The sequence below is a fragment of the Notamacropus eugenii genome, chromosome 4 (genome assembly GCF_028372415.1).
Source record: "Notamacropus eugenii isolate mMacEug1 chromosome 4, mMacEug1.pri_v2, whole genome shotgun sequence".
In the NCBI taxonomy this organism is placed as follows: domain Eukaryota; kingdom Metazoa; phylum Chordata; class Mammalia; order Diprotodontia; family Macropodidae; genus Notamacropus; species Notamacropus eugenii.
In genome coordinates this window covers 293,149,574-293,172,616 of record NC_092875.1, presented here as the reverse complement: position 1 = coordinate 293,172,616, position 23,043 = coordinate 293,149,574, and the positions used below count along the sequence as shown (strand labels likewise).

Sequence of the window (23,043 nt, the reverse complement as noted above, 5' to 3'; positions counted from 1 at the left end):
TTTCATACAAAGTTATTGCCTCCCAATAAAGTTTTTAGTTCTTAAAGAAATAGCTTCAACTAATCCCTCTCTTGTATTCCCTGAAAGGTTGAGCACTGTCTACAGGCATACCTCAGAAATATTGAGGGCAGAGCCAAGATGGTGGAGTAGAAAGACACACATATGCTAGCTCCGAACCCACAGCCCATAAAATACCTGTAAAGAAGAACTCCCAACAAATTCTGGAGCAGAAGAAGCCACAGAACAATGGAGTGGAGGAGATTTCTGTTCCAGAGAGCCCTCAAAACCTCTCACAAAAGGTCCATCACACCCCACACCCGGAGCAGAGCCCAGCCCTGCCTTGGCCTTGAGGCACCAAGAGGAGCAGATCTGAGCAGGCATCAGGGACAGAATCTCCAGTGGCCACGTGGGTCCCTCCACCCACTGGCCCCAAAGGTTGGTGAGAGGGTCTTTTTGGCTTGCCAAGAGGGGAGTGGGGTCCCCCCATAACTCAGGCCCCCTTGGGAGGCAGCAGCGGAGGCGGCAGCAGACAAGGGCTCTCCAAGTAGGCAAGAGCTCAGATCCATTGTTGAAAGTCTCCACATAAACCCCCCGAGGGAACTGAGCCCACGAGGTGCCCCTGCCCTGACCTGAGCGCCTGAACTTAATCTCACACTGAATAGCAGCCCTGCCCCCGGCGAAAGCCCTGAGGCTGGAGAGCCGCATTTGAATCTCAGACCCCAAGCACTGGCTGGGCAGATCTGGAGGCGAGGTGGGGATGGAAAGAAAACTCAGAAGGCAAGTCACTGGCTGGGAAAATGCCCAGAAAAGGGAAAAAAAATAAGACTATAGAAGGCTACTTTCTTGGTGAACAGGTATTTCCTCCCTTCCTTTCTGATGAGGAAGAACAATGCTTACCATCAGGGAAAGACACAGAAGTCAAGGCTTCTGTATCCCACACATCCAAAATAAATATACCATGGGCTCAGGCCATAGAAGAGCTCTAAAAGGATTTTGAAAATCAAGTTATAGAGGTGGAGGAAAAACTGGGAAGAGAAATGAGAGAGATACAAGAAAAGCATGAAAAGCAGGTCCACACCCTGCTAAAGGAGACTGCAAAAGATGCTGAAGAAAATAACACCTTGAAAATTAGGCTAACTCAATTGGAAAAAGAGGTTCAAAAAGCCAATGAGGAGAAGAAGGCTTTAAAAAGCAGAATTAGCCAAATGGAAAAGGAGGTTCAAAAGCTCACTGAAGAAAATAGTTCTTTCAAAATTAGAATGGAACAGATGGAAGCTAATGACTTTATGAGAAACCAAGAAATCACAAAACAAAACCAAAAGAATGAAAAATGGAAGAGAATGAGAAATATCTCATTGGAAAAACAACTGACCTGGAAAATAGATCCAGGAGGGACAATTTAAAAATTATGGGACTATCTGAAAGCCATGATCAAAAAAAAGAGCCTAGACATCATCTTTCATGAAATTATCAAGGAAAACTGCCCTGAGATTCTAGAACCAGAGGGCAAAATAAGTATTCAAGGAATCCACAGATCACCGCCTGAAAGAGATCCAAAAAGAGAAACTCCTAGGAACATTGTGGCCAAATTCCAGAGTTCCCAGGTCAAGGAGAAAATATTGCAAGAAGCTAGAAAGAAACATTCAAGTATTGTGGAAATACAATAAGGATAACACAAGATCTAGCAGCTTCTACATTAAGGGATTGAAGGGCATGGAATAGGATATTCCAGAAGTCAAAGGAACTAGGACTAAAACCAAGAATCACCTACCCAGCAAAACTGAGTATAATACTTCAGGGGAAAAATTGGTCTTTCAATGAAATAGAGGACTTTCAAGCATTCTTGATGAAAAGACCAGAGCTGAAAAGAAAATTTGACTTTCAAACACAAGAATGAAGAGAAGCATGAAAAGGTAAACAGCAAAGAGAAGTCCTAAGAGACTTACTAAAGTTGAACTGTTTACATTCCTACATGGAAAGACAATATTTGTAACTCTTGAAACTTTTCAATATCTGGGTACTGGGTGGGATTACACACATGCACACACACACACGCACACACACATGCACACACACATAGAGACAGAATGCACAGAGTGAATTGAAGAGGATGGGTTCATATCTTAAAAAAATGAAATCAAGCAGTGAGAGAGAAATATATTGGGAAGAGAAAGGGAGAAATGGAATGGGGCAAATTATCTCTCATAAAAGAGGCAAAGCAAAAGACTTTTTAGTGGAGGGAAAAAGAGGGGAGGTGAAAGAAAAACATGAAGTTTACTCTCATCACATTCCACTAAAGGAAGGAATAAAATGCACACTCATTTTGGTATGAAAACCTATCTTACAATACAGGAAAGTAAGGGTAAGGGGATAAGCAGGGTGGGGGGGGAGGATGGAAGGGAGGGCATGGGGAGGAGGGAGCAATTTGAAGTCAACACTCATGGGGAGTGACAGGATCAAAAGAGAGAATAGAAGTAATGGGGGACAGGATAGGATGGAGGGAAATATAGTTAGTCTTATACAACATGACTATGATGGAAGTCATTTGCAAAACTACACAGATATGGCCTGTATTGAATTGCTTGCCTTCCAAAGGGAAGGGGTGGGGAGGGAGGGAGGAAGAGAAGTTGGAACTCAAAGTTTTAGGAACAGCTGTCGAGTACTGTTCTTGCTACTAGGAAACAAGAAATACAGGTAATGGGGTATAGAAAGTTATCTGGCCCTACAGGACAAAAGAGAAGATGGAGACAAGGGCAGAGAGGGATGATAGAAGAGAGGGCAGATTGGTGATAGGGGCAATTAGAATGCTTGGTGTTTTGGGGTGGAGGGAGGGGACAAAAAGGAGAAAATTTGGAACCCAAAATTTTGTGAAAATGAACGTTAAAAGTTAAATAAAAAATAAATAAATAAAAAAGAAATATTGAGGATTTGGTTCTGGACTACCACAATAAAACAAATATCACATAAAATGAGTCACATGAATTTTCTGGTTTCCCAGAGCATATAAAGTTAAATTTATACTATAGTATAGTCTATTAAGTATGCAATAGCATTATGTCTAAAAAAATGCATATATCTTAATTTAAAAAATGCTTTAATGGTAAAAAATGCTAATCATGACCTGAGTCATCAATGATATATCATCTTTTTGCTCGATGTTGATGGCTGGTGACTGACCAGGGTGGTGGTGGTTGTGGTTGGGGTGGTTATGGCAATTTCTTACAATAAGACAACAATGAAGTTTGCCACATCTATTGATTTTTCCTTTCACAAACGATTTCTCTACAGCATGCAATGATAGCATTTTTACTTACAGTAGAACTTCTTTGAAAAATAGAGTCAATCCTTTCAAACCCTGCTACTGCTTTATCAACTAGGTTTATGTAATATTCTTCAGTATTTTGTCTATGGGAATAGGGAAGCTCAAGGAGAGGGAGAGAGATGGGGGATGGCCAGTCAGTGGATCAGTGAGAATACACATAAAACATTTATCAGTTAAATATACTATCTTATATGGATACAGTTTGTGGCACTCTAAAAATAATTACAATAGTGACATCAGCTATCACTCATCAGAAATGACAATAACAGATATAATAATAATGAACAACTTCGAAATTTTACAAGAATTACCAAAATGTGATGCAAAGATACCATGTGAGCAATGCTGTTGGAAAAATGGTGCTGATAGACTTGCTTGATGCTGGGTTGCCACAAACCTTCAATTTGTAAAAAAAAAAAAAAATACAATATCCAATCCAAACTTGAGGTAAGCCTCTCTTATATTTGACACTTTGCAAGAATTCAGGTATAATATAAATGGTAAAAAATCTTTCTAGTGAGAACTGATAGTGTTGAACAAATGAAAATGACTGACTCCACCCATAATACACTAAAGTTTTTGAGATTCCTATAAGATTCAAAAGCCTTCTTATGCTGAGAGTGGTTCTGAAAGCAATAATTTATAGATTATTAATTCAAACAGATCAGAATCTCCCCCTGAGTGATTTGATGGCAATTGAAATTGGAAAAAAGTTTGGATGAGGCACTTGATTGAAAAAAATTGGAAAATCCTGAAAACAGAGGCACCAGAGCAATAGAAAATGTTAGGCTGATAATGGAGCATAACTGGATATGGTTGAAAATTACTGATTAAAACATTTCCTAAAAAGAAACAGTGTAAAGAGATGGGAAAATGCTTAAAGTCTATAAAAATAGGAAGTATTGCACAAAAAATTAGGATGTGGCTTTGCCTTTCTGTAGCATAAGTTCTCTGTCCATGTTTTACTGTGGAATGGAAATGAACCCATGTTCTTGAAGTCTAACAAGTCTACCAAGTAGAGGCAGCCTTGAATATTGGCCTACTGATGCCATCCTAAGAAGACCACTGTAGAAGGCAAGGAGTATGGTATATAAAAGGAACACTAGACTAGGAATCTGAGGGGTCTGGATATGAATCTTGGCTCTGACACTAAGAATTTTTGTGATCTAGAAGAAGTTTCTTCATATCTTTAGGGCTTTTTCAAAGAGTCACTGTGGTTTAGTGCAAAGCTAGATTTTGGTAAGAAGACTGAGATTTGAATCTTGGCTATCCCACTTATTACCTGGTGACCTTGAGCAAGAACCTTAATCTTTTGGGGTTTTAGATTGTAAATTATAATTAGATTGTCCTCCATTCTATTTCCTACTCTAGTGATATCCAAACACATCCATTTACTGGGAAGTTGGCCATTGGGTCATACTTGATTCTTTAGCGGCAATTTTAGCAGATGTTTGCTGAAATTGGATTATATAAATTGTAACCTAAATATCTACCTTGGGGACTCCTGAGAGGCAAAGGATTGCTGGACCAGGAAGTCTCTTCATAACTTTTTGGGGTCATAGATCTAAAATTGGAAGCAGACTAGAGGTCCTCCAATGCAACCCCTTTATTTTACAGAAGAAGGAACTAAGACCTAGAGTATTAAAGTAACTTTTCCAAGGTCACACAGTCACAGAGTCAGAATTTGAAATCCAAATCCAATACTCTTCGCACTATCCCATGCTGCTTCCTCCATTCTTAGAGCAACAGTCTGAAGCCTCTACTTACAACCCACTTTCGTCCTGAACCTCACTGTCTATCTTTTAGACATTTAAAACTCATGCTCCTCAGCCACAAAGCTTGAGCTTGTAGGAAGTAAAGACAAGAAATGAGAAATCATGATGAAGAGCCTGAGGGAAGAAATGTTCTCAAGAGTACAAAGCTGGATGGATGGATGGAAAATTAGCTGAATGTCTCCAAAACCCTCTTGGGTGCCATGGCAGGGTCTTAGAGGATGCTTATGCACTGCTAGACTAAAACTGATCATTTGGATAAGAATCAAACTGTCATGAAGTGTTCTAAGAGGCAACATAAAGGACACTGGTCTCAGACTGGGAGGGCCTGAGTTTCAAATCTTGGTTCTACATGTAACTGTATGATCCAGAGGAAGTCATTTAGTCACTTTGTGCCTCAGTTTCATTGTCTAGAACATGATACTTCTATAACATCAAGGAGAAGAAAGTTCTTTGTATTACTCCTTCGAATCATATAATTACATATGTATTAATAATTACATCATAAGGTAGAAAGTGTCCTTAAAACAAAGGTTTTTAAACTGAGTTTCATGAATACCAAAGGGATCCATCGATCTGTTGGATCTGTGAATTTGCATGACAAAAAGTCACACTTTTTTTGTGACTAACTTTGGGTTTTCTTTGTAAACCTACGTACTTGATTTTATGTACTGAATCATCTCACTCTAAGAAGTGAACCACAGGCTCCATCCGACTGCCAAAGGTCTGCATGGCACAGAAAAGGCTAGTAAATCCCTGCTCTAAGAGCATTAGACATTTGCTAAATAACTAAATAAAACTGCTAAACACTATATGTAAGAAGTTTAAGAATTCATGTAGTTCAAATATGTGGTTTTTCTAAGTACATAAAAACATACTCGTATCTTAGAATGATTATATGAGATAGATCCAATTTAAGAGACTATTAACCCAATTTTACATAAGGTTGTATATAACTAGCACTTTAAAAACATAATTCACAGACACTTAAAATATTTATAGCAGCTCATACATGGGAGTTTGAAAAGTAAAGACCAGCAAGTGCTTAAAACTACTTTGCTTTAAATTTTATTATTTATAACCTAATTACCTTACTTATATAATATGGTGCTTTTCGCAGCTGTAAAACTCATTTAAGAAAATGTGAGTTAGCCTTTTGATTCAATAGCAAAGTCATGATGTGTCAGATGCTGGGCTAGGGTTTTACAGATACTATTTTTTCATATGTAGTTCACAACAGGCAGTACAACATATAGCAAAACATAGTGAGAAGGACTTTGGAATTGGGAAGACCTGACTTTGAATCCTGTTTCAGGCACTTACTGTATGACCCTATGCAAGTCATGCAACTCCTCATCTGCAAAATGGGTAGAATAATAGCACCTATCTACCAGGTTGTTGTCCAGTCACTTTTCAGTTACACTTGACTCTTCATGACCCCATTTGGGGTTTTCTTGGCAAAGATACTGGAGTGATTTCCCATTTCCTTCTCCAGCTCATTTTACAGATGAAGAAACTGAGGAAAACAGAATGAAGTGACTTGATTAGGGTCACCAGCAAGTAAGAGTCTGAGGTAAGATCTGAACCCAGGAAGAGGAATCTTCTTGACTCCAGGCCCAGCTCTTAAACTCCCGTGCTGCATATAACAAGGCTTAAATCAGATACCATATGTAAACCATTTTGCAGATCTTATAAGGTTATATAAATTTGAGCTATTATTATTACTCATATGAAGTTTAGAGGACAAATGATCATTTTTTAAAGTCTGCCTCAAAACCACAAATTTCCCTATATAATGACACAGATGGTTCACCTTAGGCTCAGCATGTAGATGTAGAAATATCTAAAGTGAAAATTTTCATGTTACTAGTGAAACAAGCATAATCTGCCACAGTTGTTTCTGTTTCAAAGGCAGGCACAACTAGATTCTTCCTTCCTTCCTTCCTTCCTTCCTTCCTTCCTTCCTTCCTTCCTTCCTTCCTTCCTTCCTTCCTTCCTTCCTTCCTTCCTCCCTTTCTCTCTCTGTCTGTCTGTCTGTCTGTCTCTCTCTCTCTCTCTCTCTCTCTCTCTCTCTCTCTCATAAGATGATCTGGGGAAATCATGATGTTCAAGTGCCTGTCTTGACAGTGCAGCTTCAGCAGGAGAAAGAAGTCAGAGTTAACTTTACACTTTAAAAAAGACATCTTTTATCATCAATTAGCAGCCTCCTAGACCAGGTGTTTAAAATCAGTGACAACAACTGAGATGAAAGGCTGGTACGTAAGGAGTATCTGAAATCACAGAACAGGGGTAGTGTTGTACTGGGGTCTGACACCTTCATACATGCATGCATACACACACACACACACACACACATATATATGTATATATATACATATACATACACACACATATGCACACCCACATATATCCTTCACCTTCCGAGTGGGGAATCTCCAAATGCCTAGAAACTCAAGCACTGTAATTAGGTGGCTGTCCTTGGAAGTGCTTTGGCTTAGGTTATACCCATGCTATTTTAAGTGGTGGCATGAGAGGATGACTGGATAAAAGACAAGTGAAAACTTGAAGTCCAGGGTCTCCTTGACCTCTAGCATCCTATGCTGAAATCCGATGCTGCTTGGGAACATCCTTGTTCTTTTCGATCTTGGTCCTTTAAGCAGCCTGCCTTCTATCTGTGGGCTTCATTATATTTCACAAACATTGGAATTTTTGGCAGACTACCTGTCATCTTTTATGATGTCGTACCATTTTTAAATGACAAAAAGAAGGTCCAAATAAAGGAAACTTTTTGAGTTTGGGACCATAGATATCACTCTTTAGGGGGAAAAGGATCCCAGCTTTTTTAAGTGTGATACTATTGTTTTGATTTTTAAAAAGCCCTTTCTAAGTTTAACAGTGAGAATTTTTAGAATAACTTTTTAATTACAAAATTTATTTTAGTCATATTCATCTGACTAGAAAATATGTGGAGACAGCCTCAGTTAAGAATGACTCCATTATTTTTAAATTCTAATAATTAATGAAGTTTTCCCCTATAGAGCTGAGGGTTGGGAATGGGGAAAACACATGCACTGTACTAGATTTGAACTTAAGCAAATTTTATGGTTTGTGAGTTTCAAATTATATTTGAATTTAAATATATATATGCATACATATACATATATATATAGTTGCTAACTAAAAACAACTTGAGATTTTTTTTAGTTTAAACAAAAAAAGGCCTCACAAGCATTTTTTCAGTCATTCAAAATTCCTTCAGAGCAAGGCTTTCTTAACTGAGTCTGTGTACTTGCTTTTAAAAAATATTTTGATAATTATCTTTTAATATAATTGATTACTTTGACAACTCCTTGCATTTTATTTTATGAATTTAAAAACACTATGTGATAAGGGGTCCATAGGCACCACCAGAGTGGCAAAGTGATCCATGATATACCCCAAATTAAGAAAACTTTCTTAGGGCAACATTTAATCTTAATATATTAAAAAAAAATTATTCCATATACCATCAGTTGGAAGTCTATATTAACTGGTCATAGGAACAAAGGTGATGTATTCAGCTTGCCCTCTGTTTTTATCCAGAAGCAAACGACCACAAAACAACAACGCAGCCTGCCATGCTCTCCACATGCTGGTACTAGAGGGACAAAAAACATTCTTGGGAAGGTTCTCACTCACTGCATGTGGTTGATAGGTCTTCTGAATCACAAAAAATAAATTATGTTCAATGTAGTTCTAATGTTATGGTCTATTGCATTTTAATTTTGGGGAAAATCAGCACATACCTATTATTAATCAAATGAGATATTTGCATAGTATGTAGCATAGTGGGAATCACATATTAAGTGTTTAATAAATGCTTGTTGCCTTCCTTCCCCATGCGCCCATTAACTTCAAAGTTTGAGCAATTTGCCTACCCCACTATTTGACTATGCTGGATAATAGTTGATAAAATGTTGGGTAGAAGTTTTAACTATATTACCATTATCATAAATTTGCATCAATTGAAGAGACTTTACTCAACTGACAACTCATTACAATTGTAAAATGGTACACTTTAATATAGAGGCAGCTAGGTGGTACAGTGGATAGAGTTCTAGGCCTTAAGTCAGGAAGACCTGAGTTCAAATCCATCCTCAGACACTGCTTTCTGATCCTGGGCAAGTCACAACCTCTGTTTGCCTTAATCCATTACCAAAGAAGATGGCAAACCACTCCCGTATCTTTGCCAAGAAAACTTCATGGACAGTATGGTCCACACGGAGAATGAGATACAGCTGCACAGCAACACTTTAACACCAACTGAACTCTTCAAGCACCAAATATACCTTCCCCACCTATTAGGTACAAAAATACTTTTCACAAGAAAAAATAGAGTTTCAGGATTTGGAGAATCTGTAAGAAGTCACTGGCTGGTTTTTTTTGGTTTGCTAGACAATGGCCAAGCACTTGTAAGGCAAGATTGTGTGTACATGCCCAAGAAGAACAAAAACAGTGATCTGCTTATTTTAAGAAGTTAAAAAATCTTCTTCAGTCTTACACAGGCAGCTAAGGTAGTACAGAGGATAAAGCACAGGAGTTAGGGAGACCAGAGTTCAAATCCTGTTTTCCAACAGTAGATGTGCAGCCCTGGGCAAGTTATTTAATTTCTGTCTGCCTCAATTTCGTCATCTGCAAAATGGGGGTAACAATAGCACCTAGCTCCTGGGGTTGCTGTGAAGATAAAATGAGGTAGTAATTATAAAGTACTTTGTAAACCTTTAAGTGCTAGGTACTATTATGGTTAGAAAAGTATACTAATAATAACAATGCAGTTATTATTAATGCCAATAATAATAGTACTATTATTATTAAAATGGATATATACGCAATGAATACAACGTTAGTGGAGGGGGGAAAGCAACAATGACAAAAACAACTGCACACTGGTTGGTTGTAATAACCAAGCTTGTCTTTGAAGTAGAGATGAGAAAATATACCTCCTTTTTCCATAGAGTAAAGGATACAAGTGTGGAACGTTGCACTTACTGTCGGACTTGGTTAATGCGTTGGCTAGTTTTGATGAATGTTTTTTCCCTCATTTGTCTTTTTTTTTTGAAAATTCTGTGTTCCAAAGAGGGGCTTGCAGGTTAGGGGAGGTGGAGGGAGAGATTCAGAAGAGAAGGTGATATAAAAACAAGACATCAAAGATTACAAAAGACCAAAGTGTGAATGTCTAGCTGAGAACTATGGATTTGGAATCTGGGCCTCAGTTCTTGTCTCAGTTCTCCTCATTAACTAACACCTGAATGTCCTTCAGTAAGTCACTTCCCAGGTCTAAGATTCCTTTCCTGTAAAATAAGGAGATTAGATTTCATTATCAAAAAAGTCCCTTCTTGCTCAAAAGCCTAAAAACAAGTGAATGTCGAAAAAAACATTTAAATCATTCTGGATTTTCCCCAAATAGAAAAATGTAAAATATTAGGATGATCCATTCTTAATGCTTTTTCTAACCAAAAATAGCAGATGATTAATTTTATAATGTCTCACAGTTGAAAAACAGAAAACAAATCTGTTAATGACCAAATCAGTGTACATGAAATTTCAAAACCAAAGCAATTAAATACTGCCAGTGTACTCTGTTCCATGAGAACACTGCTTAATAGGAAAAGAAGCCTTCAGCTTTCTTGATTTTGGAAATAATAATCACTTATTGTAGCTTAATGACCAATGTTGAAAGCTATCTTAATATCTTCCATTAATGTTAATGGAAACCAAAGGGTTGTGTGTTTGTTTGTTTTCCGAAGAGTCAGAGAAACTGCCTACATATTAAGATTAGCCTTATTTGATCCTAAGGCATTCTCTTTTCTCAAGAAAAATATGCAATTTAGCATCTTCATTCTTCCTTACAAACAAAGGGGAAATCTATGTCTCCTTGAATACTACCTCCTCTCTCCTGGGTATTCTCCCCTTAATCAACATGTGCAGGGCACAGCAGTCTCACCCTGGGGGTTTTTAGAACATACCAGCTGTTGTGATAAAGAAACAGTCACATGTCCATGTAAAGGATACCATGGGTATCTCTACATTGGCCTTTTGAAAGTAGGAATTGACAGTCACTGCAGGATTTTAAGAAAAGTTCTCTGATATTCAGCACAGGAAGCAAATAAAATGATCTCAAGAGCAACATGAAAAGTTATCACAAGGGCACATACGTCAAAGTGAAAAGGAGAAGGGTTTTGACTAGGGATTACTAGAGTTTTGTTTTGCTTTGTTTGAAGTCCAGACAAGTAATTTCATCAGTATAGGGAACTTCCAGTGTAGAAATCTCTTCTAGCTGGGCAGTGCAAGTCAACAGAGTGCCAGATCTGGAGTAAGGGAAGACCTGAAATTCAAATACAACCTGAGAAACTTACTAGCTGTGTGACCCTGGGCAAGTCACTTAATTGCTGTCTGCCTCAGTTTCCTCAGTTTCTCAAAAATGGGCATAATAATAGCACCTACTTCCCAGGGTTTTGAGAGGATCAAATGCATTAACATCAGGAAAGTGCTTAGCACAATGGCTGGCTGTGTAAATGTCAGTTATTATTATTTCTAGGATGACTTCATCCTCTGTGAAGATCTACAACTCCTCGGTGACTCGTCCTCTTCGAGATCTGCCTGGAGCAGAGAGGCAGGAGGAGTGCTTGAATGCCAAGTCCAGTCCTCTGTCTTCTCCATCTCATTACTTTCATGCCACTATTGATGTGGAGAGTAAATATATATGCAAATTCATAACTTTAAAAAAAGATATAATATTTAGAACTTTTTAAAACATCTGATCTGATTAAATATTGAATCAAATTTCTTTTCAGGTTTGCAGCTTGTGAGCGTATTTTATTTTGTATATGTGACATTCATACCTAAAAGACACATGTATGAGAGAGCCAGAAAATGATATAAAGTAACCTCCAAGTATGAGATAGACAGGGAAGCTTTTGGAGTCTCCTAAATACTAAAGGTTCTCTCTGAGCACCTGTGCTATATTATCAAAAGAGAATCAACAGTTTAATCTTGATAACAGCAGGCTGCAGGGAGAGAATAAAGGGAAAGAAAAGAAGTCTGTAAATAATCAATACAGTAAAATCATGATTAGCACCCTAATTACTCCCTTGCTGAGCTGAGCTGAATCAGGCAGTGTACAGGAGCACAGCAGTAGCATATACAGGTGTTTCTTGTGTCAGGGACATCAGCATCCATACTCACTCTAAACTGGTTCTCTGTTTTTGACATAAATAAAATTTGAAAGGATCACATCATTATTCACCTTCCAATTTTGTTGTTGTTAGAAACTTAAGTGGAATAAGCAAGTTGCCATTGTTTTCATTTCTATTTTCCTCAAGTTCCTTAAATTAGAAGCATATAGTGAGGAATACAACTCTTCTCTTCCAGAATGGATCTGGGAAATGTTGCAAATGATCACCAGAACAAAACTCCTCCCTACCCTCTCCATCATCCCTGCCCCTACTATTAGATGGAGCTTTGAACTAGGAGTCAGGAAGATAAGAGTTTAAATCCTGCCTCAGATATGTACTAGGTGGGACACTAGGAAAGTCATTTAACTGCTCAGGACCTCAGTTTCCTCATCTGTAAAATGAGGATAAAAAGAGCACCTATTTTTTTGTGTGTAGCACATTCAATGACACATGACTATCATTTTGCTGACCTTGAAGTAACACATAAACGTAAACCATCTTTATTGTCATTGTAACCACGGCTATCATTATTCCATTTCTCGGAGAAATGACCTCGGAGGTCTGATTTCTGTTTTTTAGGGTGTTCTCATCATTACTCCTACAACAACTCCTGGTTGGAGCTTCCTGGACTGTTGTTGGTGCCTACTGGTCTGGCATTAACCAATTAAATGCTACTTGGCCCACAAAACCCCTGGATAGCAGGCAATAAAAGTGTACTAACCAAGCTGACATGTACTAAAATTCTGGAAACAAAAATGATAAAGACTACACCAATAGAATAGCAAGGCTATCTTCACTATATATATATATATATATATATATATATATATATATATATATATGTGTGTGTGTGTGTGTGTGTGTGTGTGTTTGGGAAATTAACTACTTTTAGTTCATTGCAGAATGTGGAATTTTCTATGTCATAATTATAATTAGTATTTCAAGTTTTTATTGAAACTAAAAACCTTTTAAAATCAGAGTTTGCCAATGGTAAGCAAACCATAAAATCAATCCAAAAGAAAAAAAGAATTATGCAATTATCAGGAGAAGCTTTAGCCAATTATGCCTCATCTTGTCTGATCTAAGAAATTAAGCAGGATTGGGCCTGGTTAGTAGTTGAATCGGAGACAACCGGGGAACATCAGATAGAGTTGTCGTTTAGTGTCTGGGTCTTTGTGACCCCATTTGGGGTTCTCTTGGCAAAGATATCGCAGTCATGCCACTTCCTTCTCATTGCACAGATGAGAAAACTAAGACAAACAGGGTTAAGTGACTTGTCCAAGGTCACACAGCTAGTAAGTGTCTAAGGCCAGATTTAAACTCAGGTCCTCCTGACTCCAGGGCTGCCACTCTATCCACGCTGCCCCATGAAATGTTGTATGCTTTTCCTTTTAAAATAATAATTAAGAAAAGAAAAAAATACATCATAACTCTTAGCTCTTTGCTTTCAATTTTCTCATCACTCTAAGTGCACATATTTAAGTTAAAAAAAAGAATAGCCTATTCTCATTTTTAAAATATTTTACCTGTCTTTAAAAAAAAATGATCATGATAAGCACTTTAAAGCAATTAATTACAGACACCACATTCAAATGCATTCAATATGAGTATTATTTATTAAGCATCTACTATATGTCAGGCATTACGGTAGGCAATAGGGATATATGACCAAACAAGAAATGAAACAGTCTCTTCCCTTAAGGAGTTTTACTATACACAAAAAAGTCCAGAGAACATGATCAGGACAACATAGTGGAAAGAGTACCAATTTTAGTCACAGGGCCTAAGTTCAAATTCTACCTCTCACACTTACCTATGGAACTTTGGGCAAGTCACAATTTCGCTAAGTCTCAATTTCTTCACCCACAAAATGAAGGGAGTGGCTGAGATTATTGCTGAAGTCCCTTTGAGTTCTCTTGGTCCTCTGGACCTATTTAACCAACGGTCTTATTATCCCGCTGCCATAATAAGATATATCAATGCACAAAGTAACCAGAATCAGTCCATTTTCACTACCTGCCTTAAAAGGTCTTTGGGAAAAGTGGTATGTACATGTCAGTGATCAAATCAGTGTGATAATTACAGTGGTCATGTTTCTAACAACAAGTATTTATGGAGAACCCATGTATAATAATGATTCACATATAAGCAGTACTTTTTCTTTTATTTTTACAGAAGTCCTATGCACTGTTTTGAGTACTCTTCCCATTTTGCTTATCAGGAAACTAAGGTCCAAAGAGTTTAAGTGGGTTGCCTATGATCCCACAATCAGTATCAAGAGTGGGATTTGAACTCAGGCCCTCTGAACCCAAGGTTCAGTACTCTGCCCCTCATACCACACTGATTCTAGACTATCATAGAAATGAGAATTTATATATTATATATAATTCATATAATATAATATTATATATTATAATATATATTTTCCATATATATGAATAATTTTGGGTTTTTAAGTTTCCATTTTTATTAAAATTTTTGGCTCAATACATGCTGTGTGAATTTGATATAATATAAAGCACACTGGACCTCAACTTACAATTCAAGTCCCTATTTTGTCACTTTCATTAGTCATGTGACTTTAGTAGTCCCAACCTCTCTGAGTCTCAGTTTCTGTACCTGTCAAATACTTTGACCTCTTCTCTTATAGGAAAATTCGTTATAAATTCCATAAATATGAGCTCTGGAACCAGAAGCAGAGCAGTTTTACCTTTGGCTCATTTCCCTGCAAGATAATCAGAGCACTAAAACATCTGATTCATATATCAAAAAAATTATGTGCTTGATATATGTGCTTTTCCCAACACTGAGTACAGAAGAGTTATTTACAGTTTTCCTTGTTTGGTAAGCACTCAATCTTGATTTGGTCCTCTTCGAGGTAGACCACAAATTTTGCCACGCCAGGATCTGTGTTGGGACATATAACATGCCAAAAAGAGGATATTTTTTAAAGACATCCAGAAATATACAATGGAGTGTTATAAATCTGGATTTCATCTTAAGATGACTATTAATATTAATATTCTACTTGGACAGGATTCAAAACAAGTTATGAAGGTGCAAATGTGGCTGAAATAAAAATCTTCTAAACTTGCTTTTGAACTTCTAAATATGACATAAACAACTGTGACGTGGCGGGATAAAAAGTGGGCATTTGGCTGTCAAGGAGGTATTCATAAATCAATGCTAGTCTTCTATAACAGCATTAAAATTCTGGCATCTACAAGCATTCATCCAGGAACTAATGGAATTTGACTCCCATGTCTAGTTTATCCTATGACTCCCATTTCCACTTTGCAACTCTCACCATATCACAGACCCTATGGTGTACACATATTAATAAGACATGATCCCTATCCTCAATGAACTTTCAGTCCAGTCATGGGAATGACAGTACATTTCCTAATACAAGGATGAAAAATATATGTGGGAGGTATAAAAAAATTCCAAGAAGGGAGGTATTTCTGGCGAGGGAGATTAGGGAAAGTTTTAAGGAGAAAGTAGCTTCTGGACTAGATCTTAAAGAATGTAGAATTTCAACAAGTAGAGATGGCGAAGAGTGTATTTCAGGCAAAGAAGATGTCATGGGCAAAGGCCTAGAGGTAAGAAAGGAAGGGAAGAAATTTGGGCATGATAAATAGTCCTGTTTGGCTGCACATAGAATATGTAAAAGGAAGTAACTGGAGATAAAGCTGGAAAAATAGGTGGTGTCAGATTATAAAAGTTTTTGCATGCCAATCAATCACTAAGCATTGAGCAAGTACCTGTATCAGGTACCATGCTACGTACTGGGAATACAAAGACAAAAATGAAACAGTTTTTGATTTCAAGGAGCTTACACTCTGACACAAGAAAACATATATATACATAAGTATGTATATGGTGAACATATGGTGAAGAATACATGCAAGGTAATCTTGACAAGAGTTTAGATTTAATTTGAGAGGCAACAGGGAACACTGAAAGATCAGGAAGATCTGGAAGAGGAAGTGATTGTGTATGATCCGAGCTGTCCTTTTCAACACCTCCATTCTTTTCTTTCATTGTTGTTGTTGCTGACACTTTTTCTTTGACCAACGCTCCTGCTCCCTTTAATTTGGGGAATATTTTAGAGGATGGAAAAAAAAACTCCTTGAGAGGGGAGAAAATGAAAGATGAGGGCAAAATATGGGATAAAATAAAGAGGGAATGGGGAGGGCAGTGATCACTAAGCCAGGAGTCTCAATCCTCGTTAATAGTTATCATTGTATTGATCCAATTGAATTGAAAAGTAAGCTAGTAGGTTTTCCAATATTTGCTTCTTTCCAAACCAGATCATTTTAAAATTTGTACTCCTGGTTTCACTAGATAGTAGGAAAACAATTTTGATTTTAGCACACACATCTTTGAGATTGACCCCATCCATGTGGTTTATTTATTATAAGAAGAGAACCGCAAGGCTCTCCAGAGTTCAATACCCATCTTTCAATCTGGATTTGCATAACTAATACCCAAATGAAGACTCTTATTCTGCTGGGTACTTCTTAGGCTAGTTTTTCACTTTTTGGTTCTGGTTCTAGCTAAATATACTGCTTTCTAATCCTTTCCCCCCACACTGGATGCCTATACCAGGAGTGCCATGTCAGTGCATCATGTAGAGGCTATTTCCCTTAATTACATGTCCAAAATGTTCCTTGGAACACTTACATCTTTTTTAGTGTCACCTGAAGGGTCTACTTTCCTCTAATTTTGCTGGCTACCTCCTTGAGTCACTGCACGTTGAACTTTTTCTACTTTCATATGATAAGTGCTTCTCCTCTTTAATAATCATTGTTTTATATCTTTGTTGTAGGATTCTAGGTCAATTTTGTTTGTAACCAAAACTGTGTGACATAATCAAAGTCAATGCAGCATGATTTGGTACAAAGGTGATGCTTACATTGATTGATTTGCTCATATCAGACAAGGAATTTAATGCCATTCGTGAAGGAGGTTAGCAAGGTGAGATATATGGATTATTAATGGATTTATTCTTCTGATAAATGAACATTTATCATATTAGATTACAAGAAAATTGTTCCCTTTGGAAGGAAATGAACTTCCATTTTTTCATTGTTCTAATTAGGGGACAATCTCATTCGAAATACTTAAATAAGCTGGGACCAGACAGGTAACTGTGAACACTGCATATAACTGAGTAGCCTGGCTCAGATTAAGGGGATTTAGTTACTGTTTGTCTTATTTCTATGTTTAATCAATAATAAGAAAAAAAAACTTAATGTTTGTTCTGTAAATAATCATTCATATAGTTTTAGTGACACAGTCACACATATAGCTCTTACTAGATAATGGTATAGGAATTGAAATAATCTTTTTTTTCAAACCAGTTCTGAAATTTCAATCATGTAATAAGTTCCCAGGGAGGTAACTCCCATTAAGGATAGAGATCAGCTCTTGTTTTGCAAGTTATGCTCTTACAGATTGGCCTAGAAAATTGAGGGACTTGATTCATGAAGAGTTGAATGAAGGTCAGTGGAGCCTGAGTCCAGGTTTTCCTTACTTAGAGACCAGCCCTTTATCACAGTCTCTTCATCATAGCTATCTCAAGCTGTTATGTGACTACCATAATTAATGCAATAAACATTCATTTTGAGAGTGTTTTAGTCTTTTTTGTGATATTTAAAATGTAATACGTAGAGGATGATGATTATTGTCAAGGTTTGGAAAATAGGAGTAGTATCATTGAGGTAAGGTTAAAGGAACAGGAATAATTTAGGGTAGAGAAATTACTGCAAGAATTTAATGACATTCTTCAAGCATCTGAACTGGCATTAAACAAAGCATAGTAAGCAGCCAATGATTTTCCATCTTAAAGTTAGACCTAGTCTTTTACTTACTATACAAAAGGGTATTTTCAGGTCTCCTTTAAGGCAGAGGGTAGGAGTGGTTGAGCTCTTCCTCTTCTCTATTATTATTATTATAGCTCATTATATTATGATTCTAAGCTGTATATAACCTCAACCTAGACAGTGATTTGAAGCATTTAGCCTAGGATCTTGTACTTGAAACTGGTGAACAAGCGATAAAACTATTATTTAAACCAGGCATTATTTAATATGTAAAATTCTATATACATATATGAAATGTGCTGAACACCAAAGGAACACATGTTATGTAAATAAATACTATGCCCCTCAAAGATAGTATCTGGTTTCCTAATAGTAAATATAACAAGTTCCTGTACAAGGAAAATTCAGAAGAGGCTCAAATGATATTATAGGAACCCAAATATGTTGTAACTGCAACGGTATCATCTGTTAAGGCTTTCCTATGGCATACAAGTGCTATCTGCACATTGAAGACGCTAACCTAGCTCTCCTGGGAAAGCCTTAAATTTGAGTGTGTGGGAGGGGGAAGGACTTACTATTTAATTTAAGTCACTTGGCTCTGGAAAAGCAAGGGAGCAGATGACAGTTAATATGGAATCCATTTAAATAGAAAGTATGGACAGGGCTACTGACTGCATGCTTTAGTCTTATTACTACATATACATCAGTTGTACTACTATATGTAACAGAATACTAGTAATTTCCATCATATCTGGCCATTAAAGCACAGAGGACAATGTAGATATTTAAGTAACCAATTAACAGATTTTTTCATAGAAATACAGCAAACAGTTCACCTGGGTTAGCAGAGATTCCTTTAGCTTGATAATACAAGTTTGGTTAAAGTTTATTGCCTGTGATAAATACAGCTCCCCAAAATATGTCAATTTAGTTTTAACCTGTGACAGATAGTTGTGCTAAGAAAAGAAAATGAATGAATGAGAAACTTCTTTTAAAAAAAGATCTAAAATGAAGAGTATGCTACAAGAATATTCAGTATTAATACGTACAAAATGGTTAGGTCTTAAATCTGTGGCTCATGACTGCTATTAGTTGAAGTATTTTGATAAGTATATGAATTACTCTTATAGGTATACAGTCAGTGTTAATTCAATGAATTTTTTAAATAGAAGAAATAAACTATTGTCTATATTTATAACGAAGTAAAATTTAGCCTTCCTTGTGAAAATCACATTCTGAGCATTCGCTTATTTACACAACTCCATCTGTAACCTGAAAAACTGGAAACACTTTCTATAATTTCTTTTCAAAAGAAAACCTTTCCCCTGTAACAATGATTAACTTTGGTTATACTAACAAATTATACAACCTATAAAGCTGTCTTGACCACAGAGTTTCCTTTAATAATATGTATATTATTACACAGTTGATCACCTCCATACTAGGAGGCTTACAGGAACAAAGGATCTACTCAATGGTAGCCTAGAGGCCTAGATGGGTTAATTTACCTCCCAAGGTGCCACTCTTCAAACCAAAGCGTACCACACTTAACTACTGAGTCCAGTCCATATATTTTAATAGTCCTTGAAATCATCTAACACTGAAAACAGCAATTAATTTTCAGCACAAAAAAAGATAAAATTGGAGTCTTGACTATTCTTCCTTTAAGAGAGAAAACAAATTACCAAGAACCATGGGCAACTTAGCTGGAAGCTCTCATGTATTCTGTATTTACATGCAGGGAGTAATGTTTAACAATCTTTGAAATACTTCTGCTCTCCTGTGTGAGGGCAGATCTCTCCTTACTTTCCTTTACTTTCAAGTTGGGAAGAACTAGAGCTCACAGGGTCTTGAGGTCAGTCAATACTTTGCCAGAGGTTCTTATATATATGTTTCCTCAGTACACATGTGCTAGAGATACCTTATTTTCTATTGCTACAGAACCTACTGTCTCTATATAAAACTTCCTTACAAGCCACCAGGAACTCTGTTCTAAGAAGACCAAATCACAGGGATACCTGATAATAGCAATTGAGTTTATGGCCAGGTGCATACTTCTGACTATTTCATTTTATGAGGTTCATATTGTCATGGAGAATCCTTGGTCCCCAACCAAAAAGACATTTTCTAACAAAAACTAAATTACTTTTATAAATATTATTGCTTTCAGGAAAGAGGGGGCTTGAAAAAAAGCCAGATTTTCCCATTCCGTAGTTCCTGTTCCATAGTCTATTTCCATTCCATTGTCCATTATTACCCCTGCTCTAGAGTCCATTTTCATTTCACATGAAAATGAAAATTATTGATTCATCGCTTTTCTTCCTCATGGTGTTTATCTATACACTTCACATTATGGTTCTTAATGGGAATGCAAATTTATGTAATTTATTAAATTTGGCACTCCAAACTATAAGAAATGAAATATTGAATTAATGCACAGAATTCACATCAATTAAATATCTGAATCATTTAAAGGTAAAATTAAAATGCAGTTTAAAATGATATGCAATAAATAGCTAGGTTTGGTTTGAAACAATTCATATAGAGTAATCCTTCTATTAACGGGTAAGTTATATTCCTATCATAAAGTCCATTATGAGTGTGGTATTTGGGAAAAGTTCAGCCCCTGGAGTAAGAGGACCTAAATTTTAATCCAACCTGTGATACTGACTAGCTCTGTGACCTTAAGGAAGTCGTTCCATCTTCCTAGACTTCTGCTTCCTGATCTACTGTAAGAGGGACTTGGGCTATATGGCCTCTGACTAACCTTCTAGCTTGAAATCTATGATCCTATAATCAGAATTTCAATTACTTAGTTGTAGGAATAATATGGGAGGTGTACTATCTCAGGATGTCGATTTATTTCCCATATTTTATCCCTACAAGGCAATGTCTCTTTGGAAAAAAAGCAGGCTATAACTTTGGACTTCTTGGATTTTAATAGGGGGTGAGGAATTGGGTTAGGGGGAAGTAAAATTATTCCTAACTCTCTCTGGATGGGGCCTGACCAAGTAACACAGAGGTCACATAAGACTTTTGCCCTAGTGGTATTTTCTCCCACTCCCCGCTGACCAAATAAAATGACCTTTCCTCCTGTTTCCTTCCTTCCCCTCGCTCCCAGGTACAACCTTCCCCTTAGATACATCCTGATTGATCCTGGTCAAAACTTATGAATCCTGTATGACAGAGTCACTCTCTCTAGCTCCTCAATTTTTGCCACTGTAGATCCAGTGCTGAGGAGGCTGGATCATCAAGCAAACCTTTACACTCAGGACAATGTTTTTCCAAATGATTCTTTTTCTCCAATAGAAACCCAGACAAACTCAACAAAACAGGAAAGAAGGCATTTCTTTATATCAGAAAACAATTCTTTTCTTAAAAAAAATCACTAGTAGATTCAGTTAGTAACCTCACAGTTCAATTAAACAAGACTGGTTGGTGGTTTTTTGTTTGTTTCTATTTTTACAAAATAATCACTTATGTAGAATTTTTCAAGAACACATCTATTGTAAAGTGAGTTATAACTGCTGACAATATTTGACACTTATCTACTTTGAGGTAAGGATCACATTAACCAACTACTGCAAAAGGTAGAACTCAATAATATGTTCAGTGTTTGAAGAGTTGCTTTAAAATGGAAAATAATTTCATTTTAAATGGGTTTGGGGTCAAGTCTTCTTAATGATTAGTGCTATAAAAATATGCTCTTCCTTGTAAACAAGAAAACCAAACAGATTGTAGCTAAAGATAACCAGTTCCCTGAAATATATAAATAGCATTAAGTTCTGATCACACAAAATAAGACAATGTATTTTTCATACCTTTGCAGCTACTGATGAATTAGGCTTCTCTAGCAGATCCCAGAGTTTCTTCCTTTTTTCAGGACAGCAGGTATTATCAAATTCTTCTCCCTCTCTTTCTCTCATAGTCTCTGCCTCTCGTCTCAACTCTTCATTCATTTGTTCTTTCTTTTGATGGTATCTTGCTTGGCAACAGGACTCTAAGTATATTTCATCAATCCCCCAGTAATCAAGCTCTTGGCCAAACGAGAGGGCACACATTTCTTCCATCATATGGAGTTTCCCTGTCCTGTAGAAATTTAAAATAGATGTAAAGGCTCCTGGATGCCGATCAAAGAAATATTCATTCTCATTCAAATTGTAGTCATCACACACTTCCAGCAGAGTTTCATGAGTGTTACAGTCTCGGAGCTTCCCTAATCGTGTTCTTGGAAGTCTATCCAAGGTCCTCCACAGCACTTCGTGGTTTAAGCCCCCTACATTTATCTTAACTCTCCGGGAACAATTTTTGCTTCTGATGATCTCCACAGGTTCTGGTGGAAGGGAAAGAGTGGACCTTGAAGTCTTTCGGTTCAGGCCAGGGGGAGCCTTCTCTGCCATCTTGAACTGGATGAGCCTGAAGAGCAAATATCCTTCAAAGAATGAGTACCAGGATTATCAATTGCAGAAACAATCCATCTCAAGGTGCATTTCTATTGACATAACTGTAAGAAAACAATAACAAACATTTATTGTCTATTTCTCAGGCAATAATAGTCATAATATTTTTATAGAGTGCTCCAGGGTTAATTAAGTACTTTCCTCACGCTAACCCTGTAAGGAAAGGTACAGCAAGTATTTTTATCCCTATTCGGCAAGTGAGAAAATTGAGGGTCATAGAGATTAAATGTCTTGGCCGAGGTTACATAAGGCAGTAACCTGCAGAGCTGGGCTTCGATTCCAGTATAGTTTTGACTGGGCCATAATTTTCCTTCTGGAGCTAATAAGTATTGGACACGGGTTGTAAACATATATCCCTTAACTCCAAACCAAATATTTTTTCTATTATCCTTTATGTTTATACAATGTTAAAGAAGATACATGGACCACAGTGAGCAAATATTCACC

The 23,043-nt window shown here is 36.9% G+C and overlaps 1 protein-coding gene across 1 annotated transcript in view; it reads right to left on the bottom strand.

The window, feature by feature from the left end:
- Positions 1-22,631, bottom strand: part of KCNB2 (potassium voltage-gated channel subfamily B member 2) — a 450,026-nt gene extending 427,395 nt beyond the window's left edge. The window contains exon 1 of the mRNA XM_072604862.1: positions 21,958-22,631. Within this exon, the coding sequence (XP_072460963.1) occupies positions 21,958-22,536 (579 nt within the window). The 5' untranslated portion in view covers positions 22,537-22,631. The remainder of the gene's footprint in view (positions 1-21,957) is intronic.
- Positions 22,632-23,043: the final 412 nt, after the last annotated feature.